General features: G+C 45.3%; 1 protein-coding gene across 1 annotated transcript in view; it reads left to right on the top strand.

The window, feature by feature from the left end:
* Positions 1–4,676: 4,676 nt before the first annotated feature.
* Positions 4,677–27,440, top strand: part of PSMB1 (proteasome 20S subunit beta 1) — a 44,702-nt gene continuing 21,938 nt past the window's right edge. The window contains exons 1-3 of the mRNA XM_077283233.1: positions 4,677–4,972; positions 15,111–15,218; positions 22,964–23,045. Of these exons, the coding sequence (XP_077139348.1) occupies positions 4,863–4,972; positions 15,111–15,218; positions 22,964–23,045 (300 nt within the window). The 5' untranslated portion in view covers positions 4,677–4,862. The remainder of the gene's footprint in view (positions 4,973–15,110; positions 15,219–22,963; positions 23,046–27,440) is intronic.

The raw sequence follows: 27,440 nt of genomic DNA, 5'->3' as shown, positions 1-27,440 counted from the left end.
CTTCACCATTGAACACAAAACGGGCAGGGATCATGGAAATGCAGATGGACTGTCCCGCCAGGGTGAACCTACTGAGGTACGCATGGAGGCATACCTAGGGGTTCTGCCTCCGTAGCGCACACCAAAAGGGGGAGGTGTCACGATATTGTATGAAGTATAATATGATGTTGTAGTTTTGTCCTTCAGCCCATGCTGTGGGCTACAAAACCCCCCCATTCCCTTTCACTCAACCAAGAGCTGCCTTGCCAATGTATGTGGGGGGAGTTTTATTGAAGAAAGGAATTTACGACCGGCATAGCTGCATTGGAAAGCTTTGCCAGCTAGAGCTGGATTAGAAATCTCTAGAATCCATGAGGGTCTTTTGTTCCATTATTGTAAGATATTGGGCCAACCATTTAAGATAGGAACAGGAAAATACATATTCTTAATCTCCCTCGGTGGATCTATCCGCCACGGTAAGCACGGGCTTCTAACTCCATCTGGTAAAGAAGTAGGGATTTCTCTGTAATTATGCATCACAAATAGGACATATTTGATCTCATTAGAATGCCAATATTAAGACGAGATGAATGCTGGGTTTGTTATGACTATGACATGTTCTGGAGCAGAGATATAGGTATTAGACAAACTTGTGTGACATTTACTAAGACTGAAGAAAGAGGAGGGTGATCTTAACTCAACCCTTTTGGTGATGTCACAGGCTGCAGCTATAAGTTTTTTGGCCAGACTCCAGTAAGGGTCTGTCTGCTGGAGTCTGACTTGAAGAGCTGTTCCTACCCAGATTCCTAATGCACTGGGACAGATGGAAACTCCACTAGCCTGGTTGCCTCAAATGATCTGACCACATGTAAGTGTTATTTCTTATTGTAATCCCTGTTTTTTTATAATTATCTTGTACATATTTCAATTGTCTCTTCTGTAACATCCGTGTAATATTTCTTTATATAAAAACACTGCCTTCTTTCGGAGTAAAATATTTAAAGTACTAGTTCGTTCTTCATGCTCTAAAACGTACCCTGTCTCCTGAAGGGAATTACGCTACTGTGTTGGGTTAGCTTCGGACCCGTTTAATCGAAGCTGGTGGCAGCAATACCGTGTGCAGGCCTTTGGGTGTCATTGTAGCGACTGCGGCGTTGATAATTATTGTTCCTGCCTGAGTGGGAGTAGTTTATCGCTTATTATTTTATCTTTATATTGAAGAGCAGTGGGATACCTATAATAAGCCCCTGCGGTAAACTATGAGGTCAATAGCCTTGTGTGTGTTTTTTAATCACGTTGCAGCAGTGGAGGGGTAATGTTATGATCCTAGTGGCAAGGATCGCAAGTAAGACTAGCTAAGTAACTAAACCGACGACCAGCTCTGGGGAAGTGGTATCTGGATTGACCGCAACCTGATCCTATCCGCAAACAACTATAGGCAGCCGTGGAACGTTACCTGAAAATCCTAGACGTCTCTTCGCGGCCTGAGAAACTACCTATTCCTAGAGGGAAAGTAAAGTCCTTACTTGCCTCAGAGAAATGACCCCAAAGATATAGAAAAGCCCCCCACAAATATTAACGGTGAGTTAAGGGGAAAGCACAAACGCAGAGATGAAATAGATTCAGCAAATGAGGCCCGCCAACACTAGATAGCAGAAAATAGGAAGGGAACTGTGTGGTCAATAGAAAACCCTAAGCAAAATATCCACGCAGAGATTGCTCGAGCCCCCGCACCAACTAACGGTGCGGGGGAAGCAACTCCGTACCCCAGAGCTTACCAGCAGAAAGAACTCACATATTAGCAAGCTGGACTAAACTCATCATACACTGAAATCATATTGCAGACTGATGAGCAAAAAATAATCAAACAGAAACTTAGCTTCTCCAGAAGAGACTGAAAACGAAGATAATCAGGGGAGATCAGAATAGCACTGAATACATCGACAGCCGGCAACAAGTGGAGGTGAAGCAGAGCTAAATAGGAAACTCCCTAGTGCATAACGAGGCAGCTGATTCAGCCACAGATCCGCAGGAACAAACAAAACTCACACAATACCACCTGTGACCACAAGAGGGAGCCCGAAAACAGAGTTCACAACAGGGTAACTAAGATAAGCCCCCCCCTGCACATGTGATAGCCGTCTGTTGGCCTAAAGTCACCCTAATCCGTGACGCAGGGGTGACGGTCACGGTGTGAATCGTGACACCTGGGCAGAGTCCCAATGGACCCTGAAAATTTAGCCAGTATGGGGCCACAAAATTACTAGTGGCAGCCCTGTTTGAAGGTACTGTATGGTGATGTTAAGGAGGTATTCTATGGTGGAGTTACGCAGGTTTTGTATGGTGCCATTATGGAGGTACTGTATGGGTGGCGGACAGCGGGAATGGTGAACTAATCCACATACAAGCTGAAGATTACATGGCCTGACAAGGGGAGAGGAGGGAAGGGAGTATTGGGTAAAGTGTTTTACTGCTAGCGCAGATTCAAGGACTGTGGTGTGTGTGTGCCATTATACAGTGGGGCTGTGCGTGTGTGCCATTATACAGTGGGGTTGTGCGTGTGTGTGTCATTGGTGCATTCACTCTGTGTCATTCTATGTGACTGCAGACTTGTGAAGCCTCACATTGCTCGCAGTGCTGTGCTTATTCAGCGGGTGTGTGATTGCAAGTTTGTGATTTGCATACGTGCGGTCACATGCCGACTAGACTTGCATGGCCTAAGGCAACTGTATTGAACAAGGCCAGAAACAGTCTAGTCGGAATGTGGCTGGGAATATATATATCGCATGCTTGTGGTCACAAGACCACCTGTTCCTGGCGCCGGCACCAGAGAATCTTCACAACGCACAGTGTGCACGATATGAGGATTCACACATAGTGACTGTAGACATGTAGCATAAGTTCCGACAACCCCTTTAAGGATGGGCTGCTACTCATGGGCCACTGCTGTGTGCTTGCCCCCCAGGCTAAAATTTGCCAGCCAGCCCCTGTGCACAAACGTTATGGCCCCATAAGATGCTCCATAAAGACACTTGCCCCATTTGCTGTTGCTGCGATAAAAAAAAAAAAAAATCACATACTCACCTCTTCATTGCTCAGGCCCCCGGCACTTTCAATTTCCACCTGCTCCTCATTCCGGTGCCGCTCCGTCTTCAGCGTCTTCTGCACTGACGTTCAGGCAGAGGGCGTGCACTAACCACGTCACCGCGCCATCTGATCTGAGTGTCACTGCAGAAGACGCTGAAGACGGAGCGGCGCCGTGCAGTCCCTGCTTCCCTGGCGCTGCAGCTTCTAACTACTGAGCGGTCACCGTTACCGTTCATTACAGTAATGAACATGCGGCTCCACCCCTATGGGAGGTGGAGCCGCATATTCATTACTGTAATGAGCGGTACCATGTGACCGTTCAGTACAGGAAGAAGCTGCGGTGCCGGTGAAGCAGGGACCTGCAGGGACCGCGCCAGAAGCAGGTGAGTATAATTAGACAGCCCCCGCTCCCCCTCCCCTGCCGACCCCCGGGTATGACTCGAGTATAAGCCGAGAGGGGGACTTTCAGCCTAAAAAAATGGGCTGAAAATCTCGGCTTATACTCGAGTATATACGGTATATATTCTACTCCCTGAGCTTTATAGGTGGGTGATGAACATGGAATATGTGTTCATTTCTCTGTTACCTACATATATTCCATGTTCATTCCCCACCTATCAAACTCAGGGAATATAATATTCACCTGTTTACATGGGATAGGTGTTCATTCCTCTATTATCTACATTTATTTCATGTCCATTCCCCACCTAACAAGCTCAGGGAATATAATATACACCTGTTTATCTATTTATATAATTGCCTTAAATTGTCATCCACTTCCGTCTGGACGTCCTCGAATCCCACAATCCACCATGCTGCACCGGAAGTACGCCGACCGCCATATTGGAATACCCAAGTGATCGCAGCACCACCAGCGGGTCATCGCCAGACCCCCTGCTGCCCACAACACTCTGCTATCATTACGTCACAGCGCACATGTGACCGCAGGGAAACAAATTCCGAGGGAAAAACGACAACCCCCGACAATCCTAGCGGCGGTGGCCATGTTGGCGGGACAGAGTGCTGATCGCCGATCACATGGATGAAAGCAGGCGCGGCAGATGGATCTCGGAGATGCGGCGGAGGCAGTGAGAGGCGGGGCGCCAGAGGGAGGCGGGGCTCCGGGAATCACCGGCTGTAACAGGGCGTGTCCTCCGGGAGAGCAGGAAATACCGTATACTGTATATATATATATATATATATATATATATATATTTAAAATACATGGTCATTTCATGTCCAAGATGCATAAGAAATCTATACTATCTCTCCAGAGCTTTGGACCTATAAGTTTTTATGTTCATTTTCTAATTCCTTTTCCTCATTCTTTTTAGCCCCTGACACCAGGGCACATTGCTGCATTGTATAATGTGATTTTTGTCGTCCATCCTGTGAAAAATAGAATAAACAAATCTATACCCTCCAGCAGCGTCTTCGGCCCCCGTAGCACCGCTACTGTTTACTATGCAGCACTCTCCCTCCCGCTGCTGCACTACAGCACAGTGATAGAAGGACCTCCCGCGCTGTCCTCGGCTAGCGCGCTGATTGGCTGTGCTGTACGGCCGCACGGGCGAGCTGCGGTCACCTAACGCTGCGTCCCACTATAGTCCGCGCTGCCCGACCGAGTGCGGCAGAAATGTAACACCCGCCTCCTGACGTGAAGGGGCGGAGCAGGGGGCGGGACAGGGACGCAGTAAATCCGCCACCGGACATTGACTGCCGGAAACCGGAAGTGCTGTTGTCGCCATCTGCATAGTGATACAGCAGAGCCGCAGAGACAGTCCTGTGTGCGCGACATGTATCTGGCTAGCTGCGCACGTCCTGACCAGAAGCCGCACAAGGCCATGGAGTACCACTACGCCGGGGCTGTGGAGCAGCGCTTCAACCCTTACACGTTCAACGGAGGGTAAGGATGCTGACGAGTGCTCCCCTCCCCGGTGCCGGGACCACCCGCTTCCTTATGACAGAGCAGCCTGTGAACGGCTGCGGAGTGGTGAAATGACGAGTGGCCATTGTACGGGACGTGCTCGTTTCCCCGCTCCTCGATGTCTTTTCACTTTCACTTTTCGAAGCTTCAGGTCTCCATACTGCTCCTGCCCTCCGTATACAGACAGCCGAGCACTCGGCGCTGAGCACAACCTGCTCCATACAGTGCAGTGGGCCCCACATAGCACTCCATACAGAATGGGCCCCATATAATGCTCCATACAGAATGGGCCCCATATAATGCTCCATACAGAATGGGCCCCATATAATGCTCCATACAGAATATAATGGCCCCCATATAATGCTCCATACAGAATGGGCCCCATATAATGCTCCATACAGAATGTAATGGCCCCCATATAATGCCCCATACAGAATGGGCCCCATATAATGCTCCATACAGAATGGGCCCCATATAATGCTCCATACAGAATGGGCCCCATATAATGCTCCATACAGAATGTAATGGCCCCCATATAATGCCCCATACAGAATGGGCCCCATATAATGCTCCATACAGAATGGGCCCCATATAATGCTCCATACAGAATGGGCCCCATATAATGCTCCATACAGAATATAATGGCCCCCATATAATGCTCCATACAGAATGGTCCCCATATAATGCTCCATACAGAATGGCCCCCATATAATGCTCCATACAGAATGGGCCCCATATAATGCTCCATACAGAATGGGCCCCATATAATGCTCCATACAGAATGGGCCCCATATAATGCTCCATACAGAATGGGCCCCATATAATGCTCCATACAGAATGGCCCCCATATAATGCTCCATACAGAATGGGCCCCATATAATGCTCCATACAGAATGGGCCCCATATAATGCTCCATACTGAATGGGCCCCATATAATGCTCCATACTGAATGGGCCCCATATAATGCTCCATACAGAATGGGCCCCATATAATGCTCCATACAGAATGGGCCCCATATAATGCTCCATACAGAATGGGCCCCATATAATGCTCCATACAGAATGGGCCCCATATAATGCTCCATACTGAATGGGCCCCATATAATGCTCCATACTGAATGGGCCCCATATAATGCTCCATACAGAATGGGCCCCATATAATGCTCCATACAGAATGGGCCCCATATAATGCTCCATACAGAATGGGCCCCATATAATGCTCCATACAGAATGGGCCCCATATAATGCTCCATACAGAATGGGCCCCATATAATGCTCCATACTGAATGGGCCCCATATAATGCTCCATACTGAATGGGCCCCATATAATGCTCCATACTGAATGGGCCCCATATAATGCTCCATACTGAATGAGCCCCATATAATGCTCCATACTGAATGGGCCCCATATAATGCTCCATACTGAATGGGCCCCATATAATGCTCCATACTGAATGGGCCCCATATAATGCTCCATACAGAATGGGCCCCATATAATGCTCCATACAGAATGGGCCCCATATAATGCTCCATACTGAATATAATGGGCACCGTGTAATGCTCCATACAGTACATGATGGGCCCCGTGTAATGCTCCATACAGTATATGATGGGCCCCGTGTAATGCTCCATACAGTATATGATGGGCCCCGTGTAATGCTCCATACAGTATGTGACGGGCCCCGTGTAATGCTCCGTACAGTATGTGACGGGCCCCGTGTAATGCTCCGTACAGTATGTGACGGGCCCCGTGTAATGCTCCGTACAGTATGTGACGGGCCCCGTGTAATGCTCCGTGCAGTATGTGATGGGCCCCGTGTAATGCTCCGTACAGTATGTGATGGGCCCCGTGTAATGCTCCGTACAGTATGTGATGGGCCCCGTGTAATGCTCCGTACAGTATGTGATGGGCCCCGTGTAATGCTCCAAATATAAAAAATGAAATACCTCTCCTCGCTAGCCGCTGCACTGCTCCGGACTGCTCAGCGTCACCGTCATCCGGCTCTCTGCACTGTGACTTTTCAGGCAGAAGGCGCACAGTAGCCAAGTCATCGCACTTTCTGTCTTGAACATCACAGAATCAGAAGACGCCACAGCGGAGGAACGGGGAGAGGTAAGTGGGCCCATCCCACCTGCTCAGTGCCCCTACACTTTCCCGACGCCGGCCATGTCCCAGGTCTCCATACTGCTCCAGTCCTCAATATATAGACGTCCTAGCTCATATTGCAGAGCACAACCTTTGCTAAAGGATAAGGGGCAATGAAGTTTAGGATCACAGTGTGGAGACATTTTGTTGGTGACTTCATAGTGATACTGACATGTGGACGGTGTCACAGGATGGTCCCAGCACCGAATCTGTTGGCACTGTGTTGCTCGCTGCATCAAACATAAGATTAGATACATGGTTCTGCTCAGGGTAGAGCCGTATTCAGATGTCTGTGATGCAGGGACGTCGGTATGAGGCTTTACTGCTGATATCTTTTCTGATGCGCTTTCCAGACGCAGCAAAAAAAAAAAACCTGTTCAGGTGTCCGTGCATCACATACGTCTGAGCTTTTACACTGACATGGCAGAGTTGAGAGTGTTCAGAGCACAGCGGTGTAATCCTCCTTTGAACACTGCAGTGGTGAGCACAGGTTGGGCTGCCTGACATTACACTACTAGCCTTCCAAGCCTTCATTCTCGCTGCTAGAAGTCTCTGCCGCAGCTCTGTCCTCATCAGTCAGAGCAGGGCGGTGGAGGTAACTTCTTCCGGCGATGAGAACAACTCAGTAGCATGGCATTAAAAGTACAATGTCAGGCTGCCTGACCTGTGCATGCTGCTCTTGTGTGGACCTCCTATCACAGGGTGACGGGGAAATTGTAGGTGTGTGCACAGTGCATGGCTTCAGTACAGTGACACCTGGCTCCCCCGCAGCTGTGGACTGGGAAGCTTTGAAGGCATGCGCAATTCACACCTGGCACAGTTGCAGTGTAGAAGATGGGGTCAGATACTGACCGCAGTCTATGTTCTGGGGCTGTTTTATTTGTGGTGTGTGTTGTGCTCGGATGCTTACAAAGCACCAGCAGATAAACATGACAGCTCCCGATGGCTACGGAAAGAATGAATACATGGTAAAACATTTCATTTCAAATTTTTTTAGAATAAATTGTGTAGCAAATAATACAAAGTAAAAATTGTGACCCATTCTCTTTAACGAGAGTGTCCACTATTACATTGATGACCTATGCACCTCCCGCCAATCGGCTGTTGTCAAGGCCGCCTATAAGAAGTACTCTATTGCAGAGCTGGCAGTGTTCTGGTAGAGGCCGCTGCAGGGTATTATTATTATTATTATTATTATTTATATAGCACCATTAATTCCATGGTGCTGTACATGAGAAGCGGTTACATACAAAGTTGTAGATATTTACAGTAAACAAATTTACGATGACAGACTGGTACAGAGGGGAGAGGACCCTGTCCTTGCGGACTTATATTCTATGGGATAATGGGAAAGAGACAGAAGGTTGGGGGTGCAGCAGCTCCGGTGGTGGTGAGGAGGCAGCTCGGGTGGTGGTGAGGCGGCAGAATGGTTATTGCAGGCTGTAAGCTTTTTCTGACGAGATGGGTTTTCAGGTTCCGTCTGAAGGATCCGAGGGTGGTGGACAATCGGACGTGTTGAGGCACAGAATTCCAGAGGATGGGGGATATTCGGGAGAAATCTTGGAGGCGGTTGTGTGAGGAACGAATAAGTGTGGAGGGGAGTAGGAGATCTTGAGAGGATCAAAATATTACGTGAGGGAAGATATTGGGAGATTAGTTCAGCGATATAGGGAGGGGACAGGTTGTGGATGGCTTTGTAGGTCAGTGTTAGTACTGTAGATTGAACTGGATTCCTTGGGGAATTGGGACCCAGTGGAGGGATTTGCAGAGGGAAGAAACGGGAGTAGCGAGAAGAGAGGTGGATTAGTTGGGCAGCAGAGTTGAGGACAGACTGGAGCGGTGCAAGAGAGGTAGCGGGGAAGCCACAGAGGAGGGTGTTGCAGTAATCTAGGCGGGAGATGATGAGGGCATGCACAAGAGTTTAAGTAGATTGAGAGCTGAAGAATGGACAGATTCTGGAAATATTTTTGAGTTGGAGGTGGCAAGAGTTTGGACGTGTGGTTTGAAGGACAGGGCAGAGTCGAGAGTTACTCCAAGGCAGCGCATTTCAGGTGAGGGAGAGAGGGTGATGCCGTTTACCATCATAGATAGGTCAGGTAAGGGAGTTATGTGAAATGGAGGAAAGGTGGAGTTCAGTTTTGTCTACATTGAGTTTTAGGAAGCGAGAGGTGAATGAGGATATGGCTGATAGACACTCCGGGATTCTGGACAGCAGAGAGGTGACATCTGGGCCAGAGAGGTAGATTTGAGTGTCGTCTGTATGCAGGTGGTACTGGAAGCCATGGGAGTTTGAGTTGTCCTAGGCCAACGGTATAGATGGAAAAAAGTAGGGGCTCCAACAGAGAGAGGGCAAGATGAGGAGGTAGTGTGGGAAACGCTAAATGTGCGGTCAGAAAGGTATGAGGCAATCCAGGACAGGGCACTATCTTTGATGCCAAGGGAAGAAAGAATCTGTAGCAGTAGGTAATGGTCGACTGTGTCGAACGTAGAGGACAGGTCGAGGAGGATGGAGAACTGTCTGTTAGCTTTGGCTGTGAGCAAGTCATTAGTAATTTTGGTCAGGGCAGTTTTGGTGGATTGGTGGGGGCGGAAGCTAGATTGGAGGTTGTCAAGGAGAGAGTTAGATGAGAGGTGTGAGGAAAGTTGAGCATGGACATGCTGCTCAAGGAGTTTGGAAGCAAATGGGAGCAGTGATATGGGGCTGAGCATAGCAGTTGGGACCAGGTTAGTTTTTTGAGGATGGGTGTGATGGTGGCATGTTTGAAGGCAAAGGGGAAGGTACCAGAAGATAGTGATAGGATGAAGAGATGGGTTAGGGCTGGAATGAGCATGTTAGTGAGGTTGGGGAGCAGGTGGGAAGGGATGGGGTCAAGTGCACAGGTAGTGAGGTGTGGTTTGGATAGGATATGAGTAAGCTCTCCTTCAGTTATGTTGGAGTGGTTGGGGTGGTGGAACAGTAAAGGTTTGCCTTGTTTGGTCTATCTTCTTTTTGAAGTAGGCGGCAAAGTCCTCTGCAGAGATGAGGGGAGTTGGAGTTGGCAATGGTGGGCGGAGGAGAGAGTTGAATGTGCTGAACAGTTGTTTTGGGTTGTAGGATAATGAAGATACAAGGTTTGTGAAATAGGTCTTTTTAGCAGAGGTGAGGGCTAATTTGAAAGCAAGTGCATCTTGTTTGAAGGCAGTGAAGTCGTCTGGCAGGTGTGTTTTCTTCCAACGCTGCTCCATGACCCTGGATGCTTGTCGAAGTTTTTTGGTGAGATTGTTATGCCAGGGTTGTCTATTGATTCGTCGCACTTTTCCCTGCATGAGCGGGGCGACTGAGTCTATGGCTGATGTGAGGGTAGCGTTATAGAAAGCGGTGGCGCAGTCTGTGTCGTGGAGTGAAGATATGGAGGACAGAGGTAGAAGGGAGACTGAGAATGTCTAGATGTGCAAGGTTTCTGCGAGGATGTGCTAGTGGCTGGACATGGGCAGGTGAGGAGGACAATAATGAGAAGGTGAGTAGATGGTGGTCAGATAGGGGGAAGGGAGAGGTTGTGAGATTAGATATGGAACAGAGGCGGGTGAAGATGAGGTCTAGTGTATGTCCGTCTATGGGTGGCTGTGGAGGACCACAGAGTAAGTCCAAAGGACAAGGTAAGGGACAGGAGTTTGGAGACTGCTGGCTGGCAGGTGTCAGTAGGGATATTAAAGTCACCCATGATGATGGTGGGGATGTCGGCAGAGAAAGTGAAGAAGCCTGGTGGAGAATTGGTCAATGAAGGAAGTGGCTGAGCCTGATGGTCGGTTTAGGACAACCATTTGGAGATAAGAGGGAGAGTAAATATGGACATAGTGAACCTCGAAAGAAGGGAGGATAAGAGTGGGAGAGTGGGGATTGGATAGGGCTGAAGGAGCAGTTTTTGGAAAGAAGGAAATCCACTCCTCCGCCATGTCTGTTGCCAGAGCGAGGAGTGTGGGTAAAGTGGAAGCCACCGTAACTCAGTGCAGCAGGGAAGGCCGTGTCGGGGGCCGTCTGCCAGGTCTCAGTGAGGGCCAGGAAGGAAAGGTTGCGGGAAGTAAAGATATGATGGTTCACATGGAGCTTGTTGCAGATGGTGCGGGCATTTCTAAGTGCTCCTGAGAGAGGAAGCAGGAGGGTGGGAAGCAGGAGGGTGGGGGTCAGTGGCACAGATTTTAAGTGTGAAGGATTGCTGCGGTAGTTTCTCTTAGTGTGAGAAGTAAAGGGGTGAGGATTAGGGGGATGTATGAGGCGTGGGGGGCCAGGATTGGGGGATATGTCGCCAGCAGTGAGCAGGAGAAGAGAGAGAGAAAGCAGATGGGTGAAGGAGAGCGATCGGCTTATATTATATTTTAGGAGAGGTCTGAGGTTAAGGAGCAGGTCTGCAGATGAAGCAAGGTAGGGGGGTAAGAGAGAGGGGGAGATGGCTATTTGGTTTGATGGTGCAAAGGTTTGGGGATAGCGAAGGAGGGTGAGGATTAGTGAAGCAAAAATGGTGAGGGCGTGGTTTAAAGAGCAGGGTAAGAAAGGTAAGTAAAATTAGAAGACCGTGATAAGTCTTACCTTCTGGCCTATTTCTGGTATATATATTTATAATGTAACACTTAAAAGGTGTCACTTCAAATGACGTCACACTGATTTGAATAGGAGGCAGATGTGCAGTACCAAGTCTTGGCCACTACCCGATGACAGAGCAGCTCGACAAGTGAGTACTTCCTGCCGGTGCCAGACATTGATGACTCATCCATGGATAGGTCATCGATGCTAAAGTAGGCAGCTCTTGTCACTGATTTAAATGCATTGAAGAAATGGACAGTTCACCACAAATTATCACTTGTAACTGCAATGTCATGTATGCTGGCCAAAAGCAACTAAAGGAGGTTTTCTATAATGGAGATTTATCATCTGTATGTTGGGACCCCCATAATCACCAAAATGATGTTTCTGAGCCCCCTGCAATGAGTGTAAATCTAACTGGAGCAGGGTCTCAATCATGTGCTGGGCCACTCCTTTAGGTAACTGAGGTAGATGAAAACAGTTTGGGGCTGTTCTCTACTGTCCATCTGTCATACTGAAATTAACCCCGTCCCAACATCTGCCAAACACGTATGGCGCAATTCGGCAATGGGTGTATAAAGGGGACTCAGGCCGACAATGACTGTGGTATTTGGCCATTGTCTTGATTCTTAACAGCAGTGGGTTGGGCTGAGCTTTACCTGCTGCTATCCTCTGCTATGCTGACATTTATTGGGTATGGGAGAGGGGGAGAGGCTGTTCCGTTCTTACTTCACCCTTCAAATGACAGTCAGTGGCCATGACAGCTGGGAGTCTGCTGAAGACACCAGTGCTTGCCATGGTGGTGCCCCATTTAAACCCAGCTTGTAGATGGGCTTCATAGGAGACTGAATTTTACTAGATACTGCAATACAGTTATATTGCAGTATACAGTACAAGCAGGCTTAGGTCCTTTAAAATGACTAAAACATGCACAAAAACCAGACCTGAATTACCCCACTCTTCCTCTGTTGAAAAGATTCGGTATATAAAGAATACATTGGATATCACTGCGTCCATAAGTCTGCTCAATCAAAATATAAAATTAATTCATTGGTAAATGCCATAAAGTGAAAAACACAAAAACTCCAGAATCGTTTTTTTTTTTGGGTGCTAAGAAGCATTCAAAGCGCTGTATCTACACTAAAGTGGTATCAATAAAGATGTCAGCTCGCCACACACAAAACAAGCCTTCAAGTGGCTCAACCAACAGAAAGATAAGTTAAGTTTCTCAGAGAATGGTGACAATGTTGACCACTTACTCAATTGGAAGCCCTCCTGAATGAGGGGGTGAACTGAGAAGCAATAGGGGCCTCTGGCTCAGCGCGCTAATGATCCACTCGAGGTCTAGCACTCGGGCATGTATCACGTATCCATTCTATGGACTAGGTGTAAATCCCCATATTAACACACAGATTTAGTGGGCACCATTTTTTGTTTTTCATGGAAGCAAAAACTAGCATAGTTTGTGTACAGTATATTATTACTAGATGGTGGCCCGATTCTAACGCATTGGGTATTCTAGAATATGTATGTATGTATGTATGTACGTCGCGCTTAGCACAGCCACGTAGTATATAGCACAGACAGCCACCTAGTATATAGCGCAGCCACATAGTATATAACAGCCACATAATATATAGCACAGCCCACGCAGTATATAACACAGGCCACGCAGTATGTAACACTGCCCACGTAGTATATAGCAGCCAGGCAGTATATAGCACAGCCCATGTAATATATAGCACAGCCCACGCAGTATGTAACACTGCCCACGTAGTATATAGCAGCTAGGCAGTATATATAACACAGGCCACGCAGTATATATAACACAGGCCACGTAGTATTTAGCTGTGTGGGCACCATATCCCTGTTTAAAAAAAGAAAAATTTAAAATTAAAAATAGTTATATACTCACCCTCCGGTGTCCACCGAAGCTGTCCCGATGTGCGCGATGCTGCCGCCAGCTTCCGTTCCCAGTGATGCATTGTGAAATTACCCAGATGACTTAGCGGTCTCGCAAGACCGTTAAGTCATCTGGGTAATCTCACAATGCATCACTGGGAACGGAAGCTGGCGGCAGCATCGCGCGCATCGGTGGATGACTGAAGGTGAGAATAGCACAATTTTTTATTTATTTTTTTATTTTTAACATATCATTTTACTATTGATGCTGCATAGGCAGCATCAATAGTAAAAAGTTGGTCCGGGATCGGGCGACACACTGGCATAGACTGGAGGGGAGTAGGGAGGGGCCAATTTGTGGCTGGACTAAGCCTGTTGCTGATTGGCGACTAATCAGCGACACGGGATTTCTGTTACAGACAAACAGACGGATGTGTGTGTATGTATGTGTGTATGTATGTGTGTATATATGTGTGTATATGTGTGTATATATGTGTATATACACTCACCGGCCACTTTATTAGGTACACCATGCTAGTAACGGGTTGGACCCCCTTTTGCCTTCAGAACTGCCTCAATTCTTCGTGGCATAGATTCAACAAGGTGCTGGAAGCATTCCTCAGAGATTTTGGTCCATATTGACATGATGGCATCACACAGTTGCCGCAGATTTGTCGGCTGCACATCCCAAAGATGCTCCATACAAGGCAGGATGGATCCATGCTTTCATGTTGTTTACGCCAAATTCTGACCCTACCATCCGAATGTCGCAGCAGAAATCGAGACTCATCAGACCAAGCAACGTTTTTCCAATCTTCTACTGTCCAATTTCGATGAGCTTGTACAAATTGTAGCCTCAGTTTCCTGTTCTTAGCTGAAAGGAGTGGTACCCGGTGTGGTCTTCTGCTGCTGTAGCCCATCTGCCTCAAAGTTCGACGCACTGTGCGTTCAGAGATGCTCTTAGGCCTACCTTGGTTGTAACGGGTGGCGATTTGAGTCACTGTTGCCTTTCTATCAGCTCGAACCAGTCTGCCCATTCTCCTCTGACCTCTGGCATCAACAAGGCATTTCCGCCCACAGAACTGCCGCTCACTGGATTTTTTTTCTTTTTCGGACCATTCTCTGTAAACCCTAGAGATGGTTGTGCGTGAAAATCCCAGTAGATCAGCAGTTTCTGAAATACTCAGACCAGCCCTTCTGGCACCAACAACCATGCCACGTTCAAAGGCACTCAAATCACCTTTCTTCCCCATACTGATGCTCGGTTTGAACTGCAGGAGATTGTCTTGACCATGTCTACATGCCTAAATGCACTGAGTTGCCGCCATGTGATTGGCTGATTAGAAATTAAGTGTTAACAAGAAGTTGGACAGGTGTACCTAATAAAGTGGCCGGTGAGTGTATATGTGTATATATGTGATTCCCTTTGAAATTTGATCGTATTGCATCCATGTCAGAAAATAAACCATGCATGAGGAAGCAGCTCGTAATATCTCACTTCTTTCTTCCTAGAACTGTACTGGCTCTTGCAGGGGAAGACTTTGCTATCGTTGCATCAGATACCAGGCTAAGCGAGGGCTACTCAATCCACAGCAGAGACACTCCAAAGTGTTACAAACTGTAAGTCCATTTCATGACAATTTGAAACTTTTTACCTTTCAGATAAAAAACAGATGGATCATCCCTGGTAAACCGTTTAATATGGGCATGTACGTCATAGGAAGTTTAATAAATACCATGAGATCTGCGATCCAATGTCTTATTCCAGTGAAATCCACGTTTTTCTTATGTTAATGAATTAAGATATATGGGCCGGACACTGATTTGCATGAGAATCTGTCTTAAGGTAAGGTCTGACAGCTATACAAATGGGACCAAGTTGGGGACACTGTGCACAGACCGATCGGTGGCTCTCCTGACCCGAGTGTCACAGCTGCATAGAAATACATTGTTCTCTGGCCAGTCCCTGCATTGTGGTCCGTTCTCAGCCCAATTTATACAGCTTTCCGCTGCTCCCTTAATGAAAGGGGGCATTACCAGCGTGAGACGTAATAACAGACTGCTCTCCTGATCTACATGTCGCATATTAGTAACTTCCCCTTACAAGCTATGGAGGCAGATTTTCCAGCCAATAGTTCACAAAGGGGTACTTTGGTGAGATAAAATGTCCATGCCGTCATAAATTATAAAGATAGCAGGAGTAGTGCTGTTTATAACCCTTAGTACTGTTCACTGTGATGCATGCTGGGGCTGCTCCTCAGTGCTCCCCCTACCTTCTGGGAAGTTGCATCACAGATCGGGGGCGTGGCCTGCTGCTGGTAAAGGCTAGTCTCCTGATAGCATCATCTGCTTCCCTGCAGCCGAAGATCAGAGGGCATGGCTAGTTCCTGCCAAGCAGTAGTCCATTTATTTATTCTGTTTGCCCTCCCCCTCCAGAACTATGACTGTACACGCAAAACACAGACGCAGCCTATTGTAGGACTTGGGTCAACCCCTAGCTGTCCAAGTGAATGGCACCAATTTATTAACCACAATGTAGCAATACAAAAAAAGTGAAAATTTACATAGATGTTTCTCAGTATTGTTGAATAACAGAGACCTACCGTATATACTCGAGTATAAGCCGACCCGAGTATAAGCCTACCCCCTAATTTTGCCACAAAAAACTGGGAAAACTTATTGACTCGAGTATAAGCCTAGGGTGGAAAATGCAGCAGCTACCGGTAAATTTCAAAAATAAAAATAGATACCAATAAAAGTAAAATTAATTGAGACATCAGTAGGTTAAGTGTTTTTGAATGTCCATATTGAATCAGGAGCCCCATATAATGCTCCGTACAGTTCATTATGGCCCCATAAGATGCTCCATACAAAATAGGCCCTATATAATTCTCCATACAGTTCATTATGGCCCCATAGATGCTCCATATAGTGCTCCATGCAGTTCTTTATGGCCCCATAGATGCCCCATATAATGCTCCAAGCAGTTCTTTATGGCCCCATAGATGCTCCATATAATGCTCCATGCAGCTCTTTATGGCATCATGTAATGCTCCATATAATGCTCCATGCAGTTCATTATGGCCCCATATAATGTTCCATGCAGTTCTTTATAGCCCCATATAATGCTCCATGCAGTTCTTTATGGCCTCATATATGCCCCATATAATGCTCCATGCAGTTATGGCCCCATAGATGCCCCATATAATGCTCCATGCAGTTATGGCCCCATAGATGCTCCATATAATGCTCCATACAGTACAGTTCTTTATGGCCCCATATAATGCTCCATGCAGTTATGGCCCCATGGATGCCCCATATAATGCTCCATGCAGTTCTTTATGGCCCCATAGACGCTCCATACAGCATTGTGCCACATGAAAAAAAAAAACATACTCGCCTCTCGTCGCTGCCCGACGTCTCTCGCACTGACTGTACAGGCAGAGGGCGGCGCGCACACACTAATACGTCATCGCGCCCTCTGACCTGCACAGTCACAGCAAGAGGACGGGAAGACGGAGCGGCGCCCGGCGGATGGAACGAGGACAGGTGAATGTGAAATACTCACCTGCTCCTGACGCTGTCCCTGCCTGTCCCACGGTACCGCAGCTTCTTCCTGTAGTGAGCGGTCTTTGGTACCGCTCATTACAGTAATGAATATGCGGCTCCAACCCTATGGGAGTCGCATCCATATTCATTACTTTAATGAGCGGTACCACGTGACCGCTGGATAGAGGAAGGGCTGCAGCGCAGGAGACCATGGGACAGCGTTAGGAGCAGGTGAGTATGCGACAGTCCTCTCCCCCTCACCCGCCGACCATGACTCGAGTATAAGCTGAGAGGGGCACTTGAATATGGTTTTGTGCACCTTGAGTGGTGCAGTTTTTAGAATGGTGTCACTTTTGAGTATTTTCTGTCATGTACACCCCTTGAAAGTGACTTTAAATGTGAGATGGTCCCTAAAAAAAATGGTTTTGTAAATTTTGTTGTAAAAATGAGAAATCGCTGGTCAAATTTTAAAACTTAACTTCCTAACAAAAAAAATGGTTTCCAAAATTGTGCTGATGTAAAGTAGACATGTGGGAAAAGTTAATTATTAACTATTGTGTGACATATCACTCTGATTTAAAGGCATAAAAATTCAAAATTTGAAAATTGCAAAATTTAAAAAATTTCGCCATATTTCCGTTTTTTTCCATAAATAAACGCAAGTAATATTGAATAAATTGTACCACTAACATGAAGTACAATATGTCACGAAAAAACAATGTCAGAATCATCAGGATCCGTTAAAGCGTTCCAGAGTTATAACCTCATAAAGTGACAGTGGTCAGAATTGTAAAAATTGGCCCGGTCATTAAGCTGCAGATTAGGGGTTAAATCGCATGATGGTATATTTTATAAAAAATTAAGTACATCAAGGTAGAGGAAGTTCAGCAAACTATCACAATTCAAGCAATCTACAATGAAGGTTGAGGCCTACCAATGTTTATAAAGCTACACCTGTATGATGTAACTCTGGGGTGTGTGAGTGTAATTTACTCCATGTAATATACTGTAAGCAAACATAAGATGTGCTGATAAAGAATCCTACATAAGAACATATGTATATCATGTTATTGGGCTTCCTATGATTTACGTGCCTATGTAGACGCTTAGGAGGGTTGTTTCTACTGACAGATTTCTTTTAACCCCTTAATGACCAATGACTGATTTCAGTCATTGGACGCCTCCCCCTGTTTGTTGCGGGCTCTCGCGGTGAAGCCCGCATCTCTTCCGGCATATGTCAGCAGTTTTGAACTGCTGACTTGCCCGAAATAGCCGCGGGTGGAATTGCGATCCACCTGCGGCAATTAATCCATTATAAATGCCGCTGTCAAGCGCTGATAAAGCATTTAACATGCATTTCTGGCAATCGCGCCAGAAATCTGACCACCGGTGACCCCTGTCACGTGATCACGGGTCACTGGTTGGCATGACAACCAGAGGCCTTCTGGAGACTTCAACGGTTGTCACTGCCGGCTTGCTGTGAGCAAGAGAGTAATTCAGCTACATATAGGTGATCTCATCATCACCTGTATGTGGCTGAGACGATCGAGTTATGGCAGCTTCTAGGGAGACTATTGAAGCATGCCAAAAGTGTGTTAAAAAAAAAAAATCACCCCCCCCCCCCCTTTCGCCACATTCAAAATAAAACAATAAAAAATAAAATCAAACATACTAAATATGTGTATCGCCAGGTTCAGAATCGCCCGATCTATCAATAAAAAAAGGATTAACTTGATCGCTAAACAGTGTAGCGAAAAAAAAGTAAAAACGCCAAAATTACAATTTTTGGTTGCGTCGACATTGCATTAAAATGCAATAACGGGCGATCAAAAGATCTTATCTGCACCAAAATGGTATGAGACTTGAATAATAGCAGAAACTTCTGCAGTAATATATATTTCATGTGAATCCACCCTAAAGTAAATATGTTGAGCAAATTATTTTAGTGTTTAACTCCTTACAGACATGTCTACTATCCTTTTTTTAATTTTTCCTTTTTCCTGTCTATATAACTGTTCTTTTGCCTGATGAGTTGTACTTTTTGAATTACATTCTCCATTTTACTATGCGATGTACTGGAGCTGCGTTCCCACAAAGCGCTGTATATACACAAATAAACGCAAGTTGTGCCAAACAAATTTTCCCACTATCATGAAGTACAATATGTCACGAAAAAGCTGAATTAGTGGGATCCATTGGAGCGTTCCAGAGCTATAACCTCATAAAGTGACAGTGGTCAGAATTGTAAAATTTGCCTGGTCATCAAGGTGAAAACGGGCTTGGGGGAGGGGGGGTGTAAAGGGATTAAAGAAAAAATAAATACAGTAAATAAAACTTACATGTCTCCATTTTGCAAAACATTTACTGTATATACTCATGTACACCCCCCATCCTCAGCTTATACACAAGTCATTATCCAGAAAGAGTGGCGGAGCCAGCGGCTGTGATATCATACTCTCCTCACGCAGTCGCTGCACGTCCCTGCATCTCCGTCTTCCCGACACTGCAGCTCTTCCTGTGCTCAGCGGTTAGGTGGCACTGCTCATAAAGGTGTTGAATATGCACGTGTCCACCCCTATAGGCGTGGAACGTATATTCATTACCTTAATGAGTGGTACTACGTGACCGCTCAGCATAGGAAGATAAATCCAAAAATGGAAGCCAAAGTCTTGAGAATAAATAACAAACAACCTTTATTAAAGGGAACCTATCACCCCGTTTTTTAAAGATTAGATAAAAATAGTGTGAAATAGGGGCAGAGCTGGGCTTTACATTAGTGCCTTTTTGGTGCCTTTACACCCCCGTTAGGCTGCCGAAATACCTTTGTGAAGTGGCCGTTTTGTCCTGTCACTCAAGTTGGTCAGGTCGGATGGGCGTGGTCACAGCGCTGTTTCTCCCCCAGATCAGGCTCATCATTACGTTGGTGGCGTAGTGGTGTGCGCATGTCCAAGGTCCCGAATCCTGCACAGGGGAGTGAAAATAGCAGCGATGTCCGTTATTTCATTGGTGGTCGGTGGGCGCGGCCATCTTGCTTTGGCCGTGCGTGCGCAGAAGCAGCGCTCTGCTGGCCGCGGCTTCAGGAAAATGGCCGCGGGCATCCGCGCGTGCGCAGATGGCTATCGCGGCGGCCATTTTCGTGAAGCAGAGTTCGCATCTCGGCTTCACGAAAATGGCCGCCGCGATAGCCATCTGCGCACGTGCGGATGCCCGCGGCCATTTTCCTGAAGCCGCGGCCAGCAGAGCGCCGCTTCTGCGCACGCGTGGCCAAAGCAAGATGGCCGCGCCCACCTACCACCAATGAAATAACGGACATCGCTGCTATTTTCACTCCCCTGTGCAGGATTCGGGACCTTGGACATGCGCACACCACTACGCCACCAACGTAATGAGCCTGATCTGGGGGAGAAACAGCGCTGTGACCACGCCCATCCGACCTGACCAACTTGAGTGACAGGACAAAACGGCCACTTCACAAAGGTATTTCAGCAGCCTAACGGGGGTGTAAAGGCACCAAAAAGGCACTAATGTAAAGCCCAGCTCTGCCCCTATTTCACACTATTTTTATCTAATCTTTAAAAAACGGGGTGATAGGTTCCCTTTAAGTAGTTTTTTAAAAACATCTCTCTTCTTTTATAAATTAACAATGGAGACAACACATGCAGATAAACTGCCACATGCAGGCCAAGTACAACAAACCAATAGTATATTTTCCATATTTTCGCTAACTCCGCCCCCTGTCCTGACGCGTCGGACAGGGAAGTGGAGTGGGGACGTGGGACGCCGACCTGCGCATGCGCTGGGGTCCGATTCAGAAATGTGAGTGCCATTACAACGCCGCTGTCAGCTATGAAGGACAGAACTATAAATGGCTCCATGAATACCACACTGACACACAATCCCACTGGACGAAGCTAACGCGAAACGTGCGTTGGGGCCTAGGACTGCACGTGCAGGTTAAGTACCACACCCAACCTTTTACTTATGCATTTAATATGGGGCATTGCCCAACTGAGCTGGTAATGCACTAGCGGAATTTGAACCTATTCCATAGCCAGCAATGGGTTTTCAGGCTATGCTGCTGTGAACAACTGTTATTATCTTGCCAGCAGTAATCACAAAAGCACTATGCACTTTGTAAACATATAAGCATAGGATATTCTGGTGTGCTTACTATAAGATTAGCCCTGTATACATTGATTTATATCAAAGATTGTCTATTTAAAATAGCAGGGGCACTCACAAGTTAATATACTAATGTGCTGATGGAAGTTTGTTACCCAGTTTTATGGAAAATATACTATTGGTTTGTTGTACTTGGCCTGCATGTGGCAGTTTATCTGCATGTGGTGTCTCCATTGTCAATTTATAAAAGAAGAGAGATGTTGTTTTTAAAAAAAACTACTTAATAAAGGTTGTTTGTTATTTATACTCATGACTTTGGCTTCCATTTTTGGCTTTTGGATTTACCTGGTTTACTGGAAGTGATTATATATATATATATATATATATATATATATATATATATATATATATATATATATATATATATATATATATATATATATATTATACCAGTCGGAGGACGTCGAGCCATGCATACAAGGGGGAGACCAGTGGAGCCACACAAAGCTGGACAGCGATGAGGGGACAATACATACCCGGCTTATACTAGTCAATAAGCTTACCCAATTTTCTGTGGCAAAATTAGGTGCCTCGGCTTATACTTGAGTATATACGGTACATATTTCTTAATTTTGGGGCTTTAGTTTGACACAGGTGACTACACTTTTTTTTTTTTTTCAGTATGTTCTTTTGATGCAATTTGTATACATTACGGTAGTTATATGATTCTATTACTGTGTGTGTATATATTAATAATGCCATGATAGGCACCGTTCCAAATAACATACATACATCACTGATGGGTCATAGATTGTGTATATGTGGGATCGTATGGATGGGAATGTGGCGCCATCTTGTGATTTCTCAGTGTTTTATATTTTTAATTAAGTAGTGATTTTTTTTTTTGTAATACAAATAAAATCTGATTCTTGATTTATAAAAACTGTTCTTTTGTACATTTTATTTTTTTCTATGATTTGTTTTATGCATTGAACCTTCCAATCGGTCCATGCAGAGTAATCAATCTGTCACATCTATTGGCAGGTTTTATGTGACTGTGGACATATTTGCTAAAGATTTCTGACTTTGTACATGTGTGGTGAGCAGCTGTTTTTATTGGTGCCACTTTGGGCTAGATCTTATTTTGACCACTTACTGCATTTTCTCTTATTTTTACATTTTGTCATCCTTAGGTGACATGAACCTCCTCTGGCCTTCAGAGGAGGACTTGTCACAATAGGTGTCTGGGTCCTCAGCAGACCCCCAGCTGCCATGGCAACTCCTCTTCACCCCATGATCTCATCACAGGTTGGCCAATGGTCTCTTAGAGTTGCGTGCCCCCGGGCAAAAGCTGTGTAGGCCATAGTCATAGATTAATGGGGGAATTTATCAGGGTGTAACCGCTATCATCTACTCAAAGAAATGGGACTAGTACATCATGTTAGGAAGAGGTTAAAGACTTTTTAGACTTTGCTTTTACTTTTATAAGAAAGAAGAGCAGAGGAAAGAAGTTGCGCATTTATTCTATGTGGAAACATGGCCAATGTCTGACCAGATCGTTGCACACAATCATCCCACTTTGGTAACCTGTTAGGTCTTGTATTACATTTTCGGGAAGTTGCTGAGTGCATTCCTCTTCCTAGATCGCCCAGTGATGACAATACCTTTGTGATATTATTTTGTTTATTCCACAGGACAAACAAAACGGTCATTGGTTGCAGCGGATTTCATGGGGACTGCCTCACTCTGACTAAAATAATTGAAGCTAGGTTAAAGGTAAATTATTAACCCATTTCACTTTTTAAAAATTGTGGCACATTTCTAGCTGTTTGTCCGAAATACTTACATGAAAGTAGGTTTTGCAAGTGAGTCATACAAATGTATTTGTAGAAGTGGCATTCGTTTCATCCTATGGTGGGATCGGGTACATGCAACACGGGAAAGAAAATGCGAAGTGCATCCGTTTTAAAGGAGGAATCCACAACAGCCAACATTTACCTAGCAGTGCCACTTATTGGTGTTTTTCCACTGTGGCTCAGAGGGCAAGCAACACTTGATTGCCTTAATAAATGCATTTATGGACTGGGTTTGCCTACAGATATTCTTTACTTACCGTAAATACATTCCCACATTTCCAGTTCATAGAATTTGAACAGATGCAGGAGCTTTTTTTTCACTTTAATGCATGTATTTTCCCTAAAATTTTGGTAATTGGGTTCCCTTAAAAATTGTGCACCATTTCTCTTTTGTATTAGTTTATGGCTGCAGAATGAATTAGCCGAGAATCTGTCAGTGAGATCGTTTTGATGGTAGTTTCTAAACCTTATCTATCCACTCCTGAGCTCCTGTCAGCTGAGTTATGACATCACAGTTCGTGTCAACGTCAATGCGGTCATGGATCGGCTGAGAGGAGCTCAGGCAAAGGAAGATACAGAGGCATGTAAAAGCTTGGACACCCCTGCTCAAAATTACTGTTGTTGTGAACAGTTAAGCAAGTTGAAGATGAAATGATCTCTAAAAGGCTAAAGATGACACATTTCCTTTGTATTTTAGGGTATATAGATAGATATACACTACGGTTCCAAAGTTTAGGGTCACCCAGATAATTGTGTGTTCCATGAAAACTCATACTTCTATTAACCCTAGAATGTGTGACGTCACAAATCTACACTTTTACATAAGATAAGAATAATGTACAACATTTTAATTATCATTTTTTGCAGAAAACACCAAAAAACCTTTATTTTCCTAATTTCAAACAAAGATATGAAAAACACGCAAAGGTATATAAATCTGGAGTAAACTAGCTGCAGGTACATTTCTTGTACTGCTGAGTACATGCTAAAAATAGCAGGGGCCTAAAAGGCCCCGTTCCGTGCAGATGTGGTTTTCCCCAAAAGAGCATTGTTACACCCAAATACCTATCAAAAAAATTATATGAACTGGATTTTACCAACAACAACATACTTTAGTTAGAATTTTGAAACTCTAGGTATCCCTAAAGTAATTTTGCAGATAATGGCAAAAAAGTAAGCACGAGGGCCTAAAAGGCCCCTGATACACATTCTAGGGTTAATCAGATGAGTTGCCAAATGAATTGAAAATCTAGTCCAGACATTGACAAGGTTCGAAAAATAAATACGTTCAAGCTGCTCCCACAACAGCTCAATGGGGTTGAGATCTGGTGACTGCGCTGGCCACTCCATTACAGATAGAATACCAGCTGCCTGCTTCTTCCCTAAATAGTTCTTGCATAATTTGGAGGTGTGCTTTGGGTCATTGTCCTGTTGTAGGATGAAATTGGCTCCAATCAAGCTCTGTCCACAGGGTATGGAATAGCATTGCAAAGTGGAGTGATAGCCTTCATTATTCAATATCCCTTTTACCTTGTACAAATCTCACTTTACCAGCACCAAAGCAACCCCAGACCATCACATTACCTCCACCATGCTTGACAGGTGGCATCAGGCACTCTTCCAGCATCTTTTCAGTTCTGCGTCTCACAAATGTTCTTCTGTGTGATCCAAACACCTCAAACTTAGATTCGTCTGTCCATAACACTTTTTTCCAATCTTCCTCTGTCCAATGTCTGTGTTCTTTTGCCCATATTAATCTTTTCCTTTTATTAGCCAGTCTCAGATATGGCTCTTTCTTTGCCACTCTGCCCTGAAGGACAGCATCCTGGAGTTGCCTCTTCACTGTAGACGTTGACACTGGCGTTTTGTGTGTACTATTTAATGAAGCTGCCATTGGGGACCTGTGAGACTCTAATGTACTTGTCTTGTTGCTCAGTTGTGCAGCAGGGCCTCCCACTTTCTACTCTGGTTAGAGGCTGTTTGTGCTCTCCTCTGAAAGGAGTAGTACACACCGTTGTAGGAAATCTTCAGTTTCTTAGCAATTTCTCGCATGCAAAACCTTCATTTCTAAGAACAAGAATAGACTGTCGAGTTTCACATGAAAGTTTTTTTTTCTGGCCATTTTGAGAGTTTAATGGAACCAACAAATGTAATGCTCCAGATTCTCAACTAGCCCAAAGGAAGGTTAGGTTTATAGGTTCTCTAATCATAATAAAGAAAAATTCCTACCAATCCAAGATTTGATAAACAGCAAGGTAGATATGGTACCAACTTAAGTAAAATTTGGCTTTTAATAATTATATTTAAAATCTTCTAGACAACAAACTACAAAACAGACATAAAATATAGCAGAATTGAATGCACCCAGATCATATGTATATTTCTCCTTGGTGTATCCAAAATTGCTCAAAAGCATTCCAGGGTCAAAACCCCGCTCCTAGGCGCTTGCAATTTGAGCAACAATAAAGCATTGACCTTGGGCCTCATGCAGATATCCCTCTATGTACACAACAATCAACATAAATAATGAATATAAATCACATAGTACATGACAGCCATAAAGATAAAGGACAAATGTGAAACATGGAACAGTCTCACCCAGATAGTGTACGTTGATTTCGCCTGGTCTCACATGGACTGTTCCACCTAGATGCCTCCAATCAATCCCAAGGGAAATGTGGGGAAACGGGTGAAATTCAGTCCCCGTATACTTAAAAACCCACTAATTGGGATGATAGCGCATCAGGACTTTAATCCCTGTGGCCTCCCAATGAGTTTCACTCTCTCAGATCATCAGGGGAGGAAGATTAAATAAATAAGTGCCAATTGGGGGAGAGGAGATGTTTCCCTCACAAGGGATAAACAACCTCCTTATTCAGTAGCATCCTGCGGTCTGCCGCCGCTCATGTCTATGCTTTATATAGAGACCTACTTGTTAAGAATTAATCCCCATAACGCCGGGGTGCCAAAAGGTCTGGAAAGCCACCTCCTTCACTTCCGGTATTCTCCATGTGCGTCCCCACGTGCAACTAACCGGAAGTATAGAGTGAAGGCGGATATACCGCCCTGAGATGTCCTAACTACGCACAAACAAGATTCACAAGGGGTTAACCCCCTTGAAGGGTAGGCCAATAGTCTCTGGGATAGGCAGCATTGGGCACCATGCAGGCATTTATATTGATGAAATCTTGAAACCTTTTGTTATGTCACTCAATTCTTTTGTAAAGGATTCAACTGATGTATTGAGAAGGATAGAGGGAATACAAGTGGAAACTGAGTCCCTTCTATGCAGTATAGACGTGGAAGCCCTCTATTCCTCCATTAATCATCTTGATGGATTGAGAGCGGTTGAGTCCTTTTTAAATACGAGGGGTTGTCAATTTAATCTTCACAATCAGTTTGTTGTGAATTTGTTGAGATTTTGTCTGACAACCAATTTTTTCACGTTTGACGGTGCTTTCTACCACCAGCTCAGGGGCACTGCGATGGGCAGCCCTTGTGCGCCCTCGTATGCTAACTTGCTCCTGGGCTGGTGGGAGGAGAACTGTGTCTTTGGGGAAGAGTTTTTGGAGGATGCCGCCAAAATTACAATGTGGACACGCTACATTGACGACGTCCTGGTAATATGGAACGGCGATGCATCAAGCTTGAAGAGCTTTGTAGCAAAATTAAATAACAACCCCCTAGGTCTATTCTTCACTTTTGAATATCACGCGACTGAATTAGCTTTCCTTGATTTGCTGATCCAAAAGAACACAGAGGGTATGCTGAATACCAAAGTCTATCGTAAACCAACCGCGACAAATGCCCTCCTCAGATGGGAAAGCCATCATCCGATACCTCTGAGGAGGGGTATTCCTAAAGGGCAATATTTACGCCGTAGACAAAATTGCACCCTAGAAGGTGATTTTTTGGATCAAGCTGATGACCTGCGGAAACGATTCCAACAAAGGGGTTATCCACACGGCATCCTTAAGAAGGCATTTAATGAGACAAGGAAAACCAACAGGACACAACTTCTAAAACCCGCGGTATCTAAAACAGAGCCCCAAATCTGTAGGTTTATTACCACCTACAGTAATGGAGCAGATAAAATGCGGGCGATTTTAGAAAGACACTGGTCAATCCTAAGAATGGACGAGGATATTGGTGATCTGGTGGGTGACCACCCAAGTATCACTTTCCAGAGAGGGAGGTCTCTGAAGGACAGGTTAGTGTCAAGTCACTTCGCACCCCCCAAAAAAAGAAAATTGATTGACAAATGAAACTAAGGGGTGCTTTACATGTAGTGGTTGTGTGGCCTGCCCAGTGATAA

The sequence above is a fragment of the Ranitomeya variabilis genome, chromosome 2 (assembly GCF_051348905.1).
Source record: "Ranitomeya variabilis isolate aRanVar5 chromosome 2, aRanVar5.hap1, whole genome shotgun sequence".
NCBI lineage: Eukaryota > Metazoa > Chordata > Amphibia > Anura > Dendrobatidae > Ranitomeya > Ranitomeya variabilis.
Note: the sequence above shows the minus strand (reverse complement) of the source record. Positions and strands in the feature narration are given on the sequence as shown.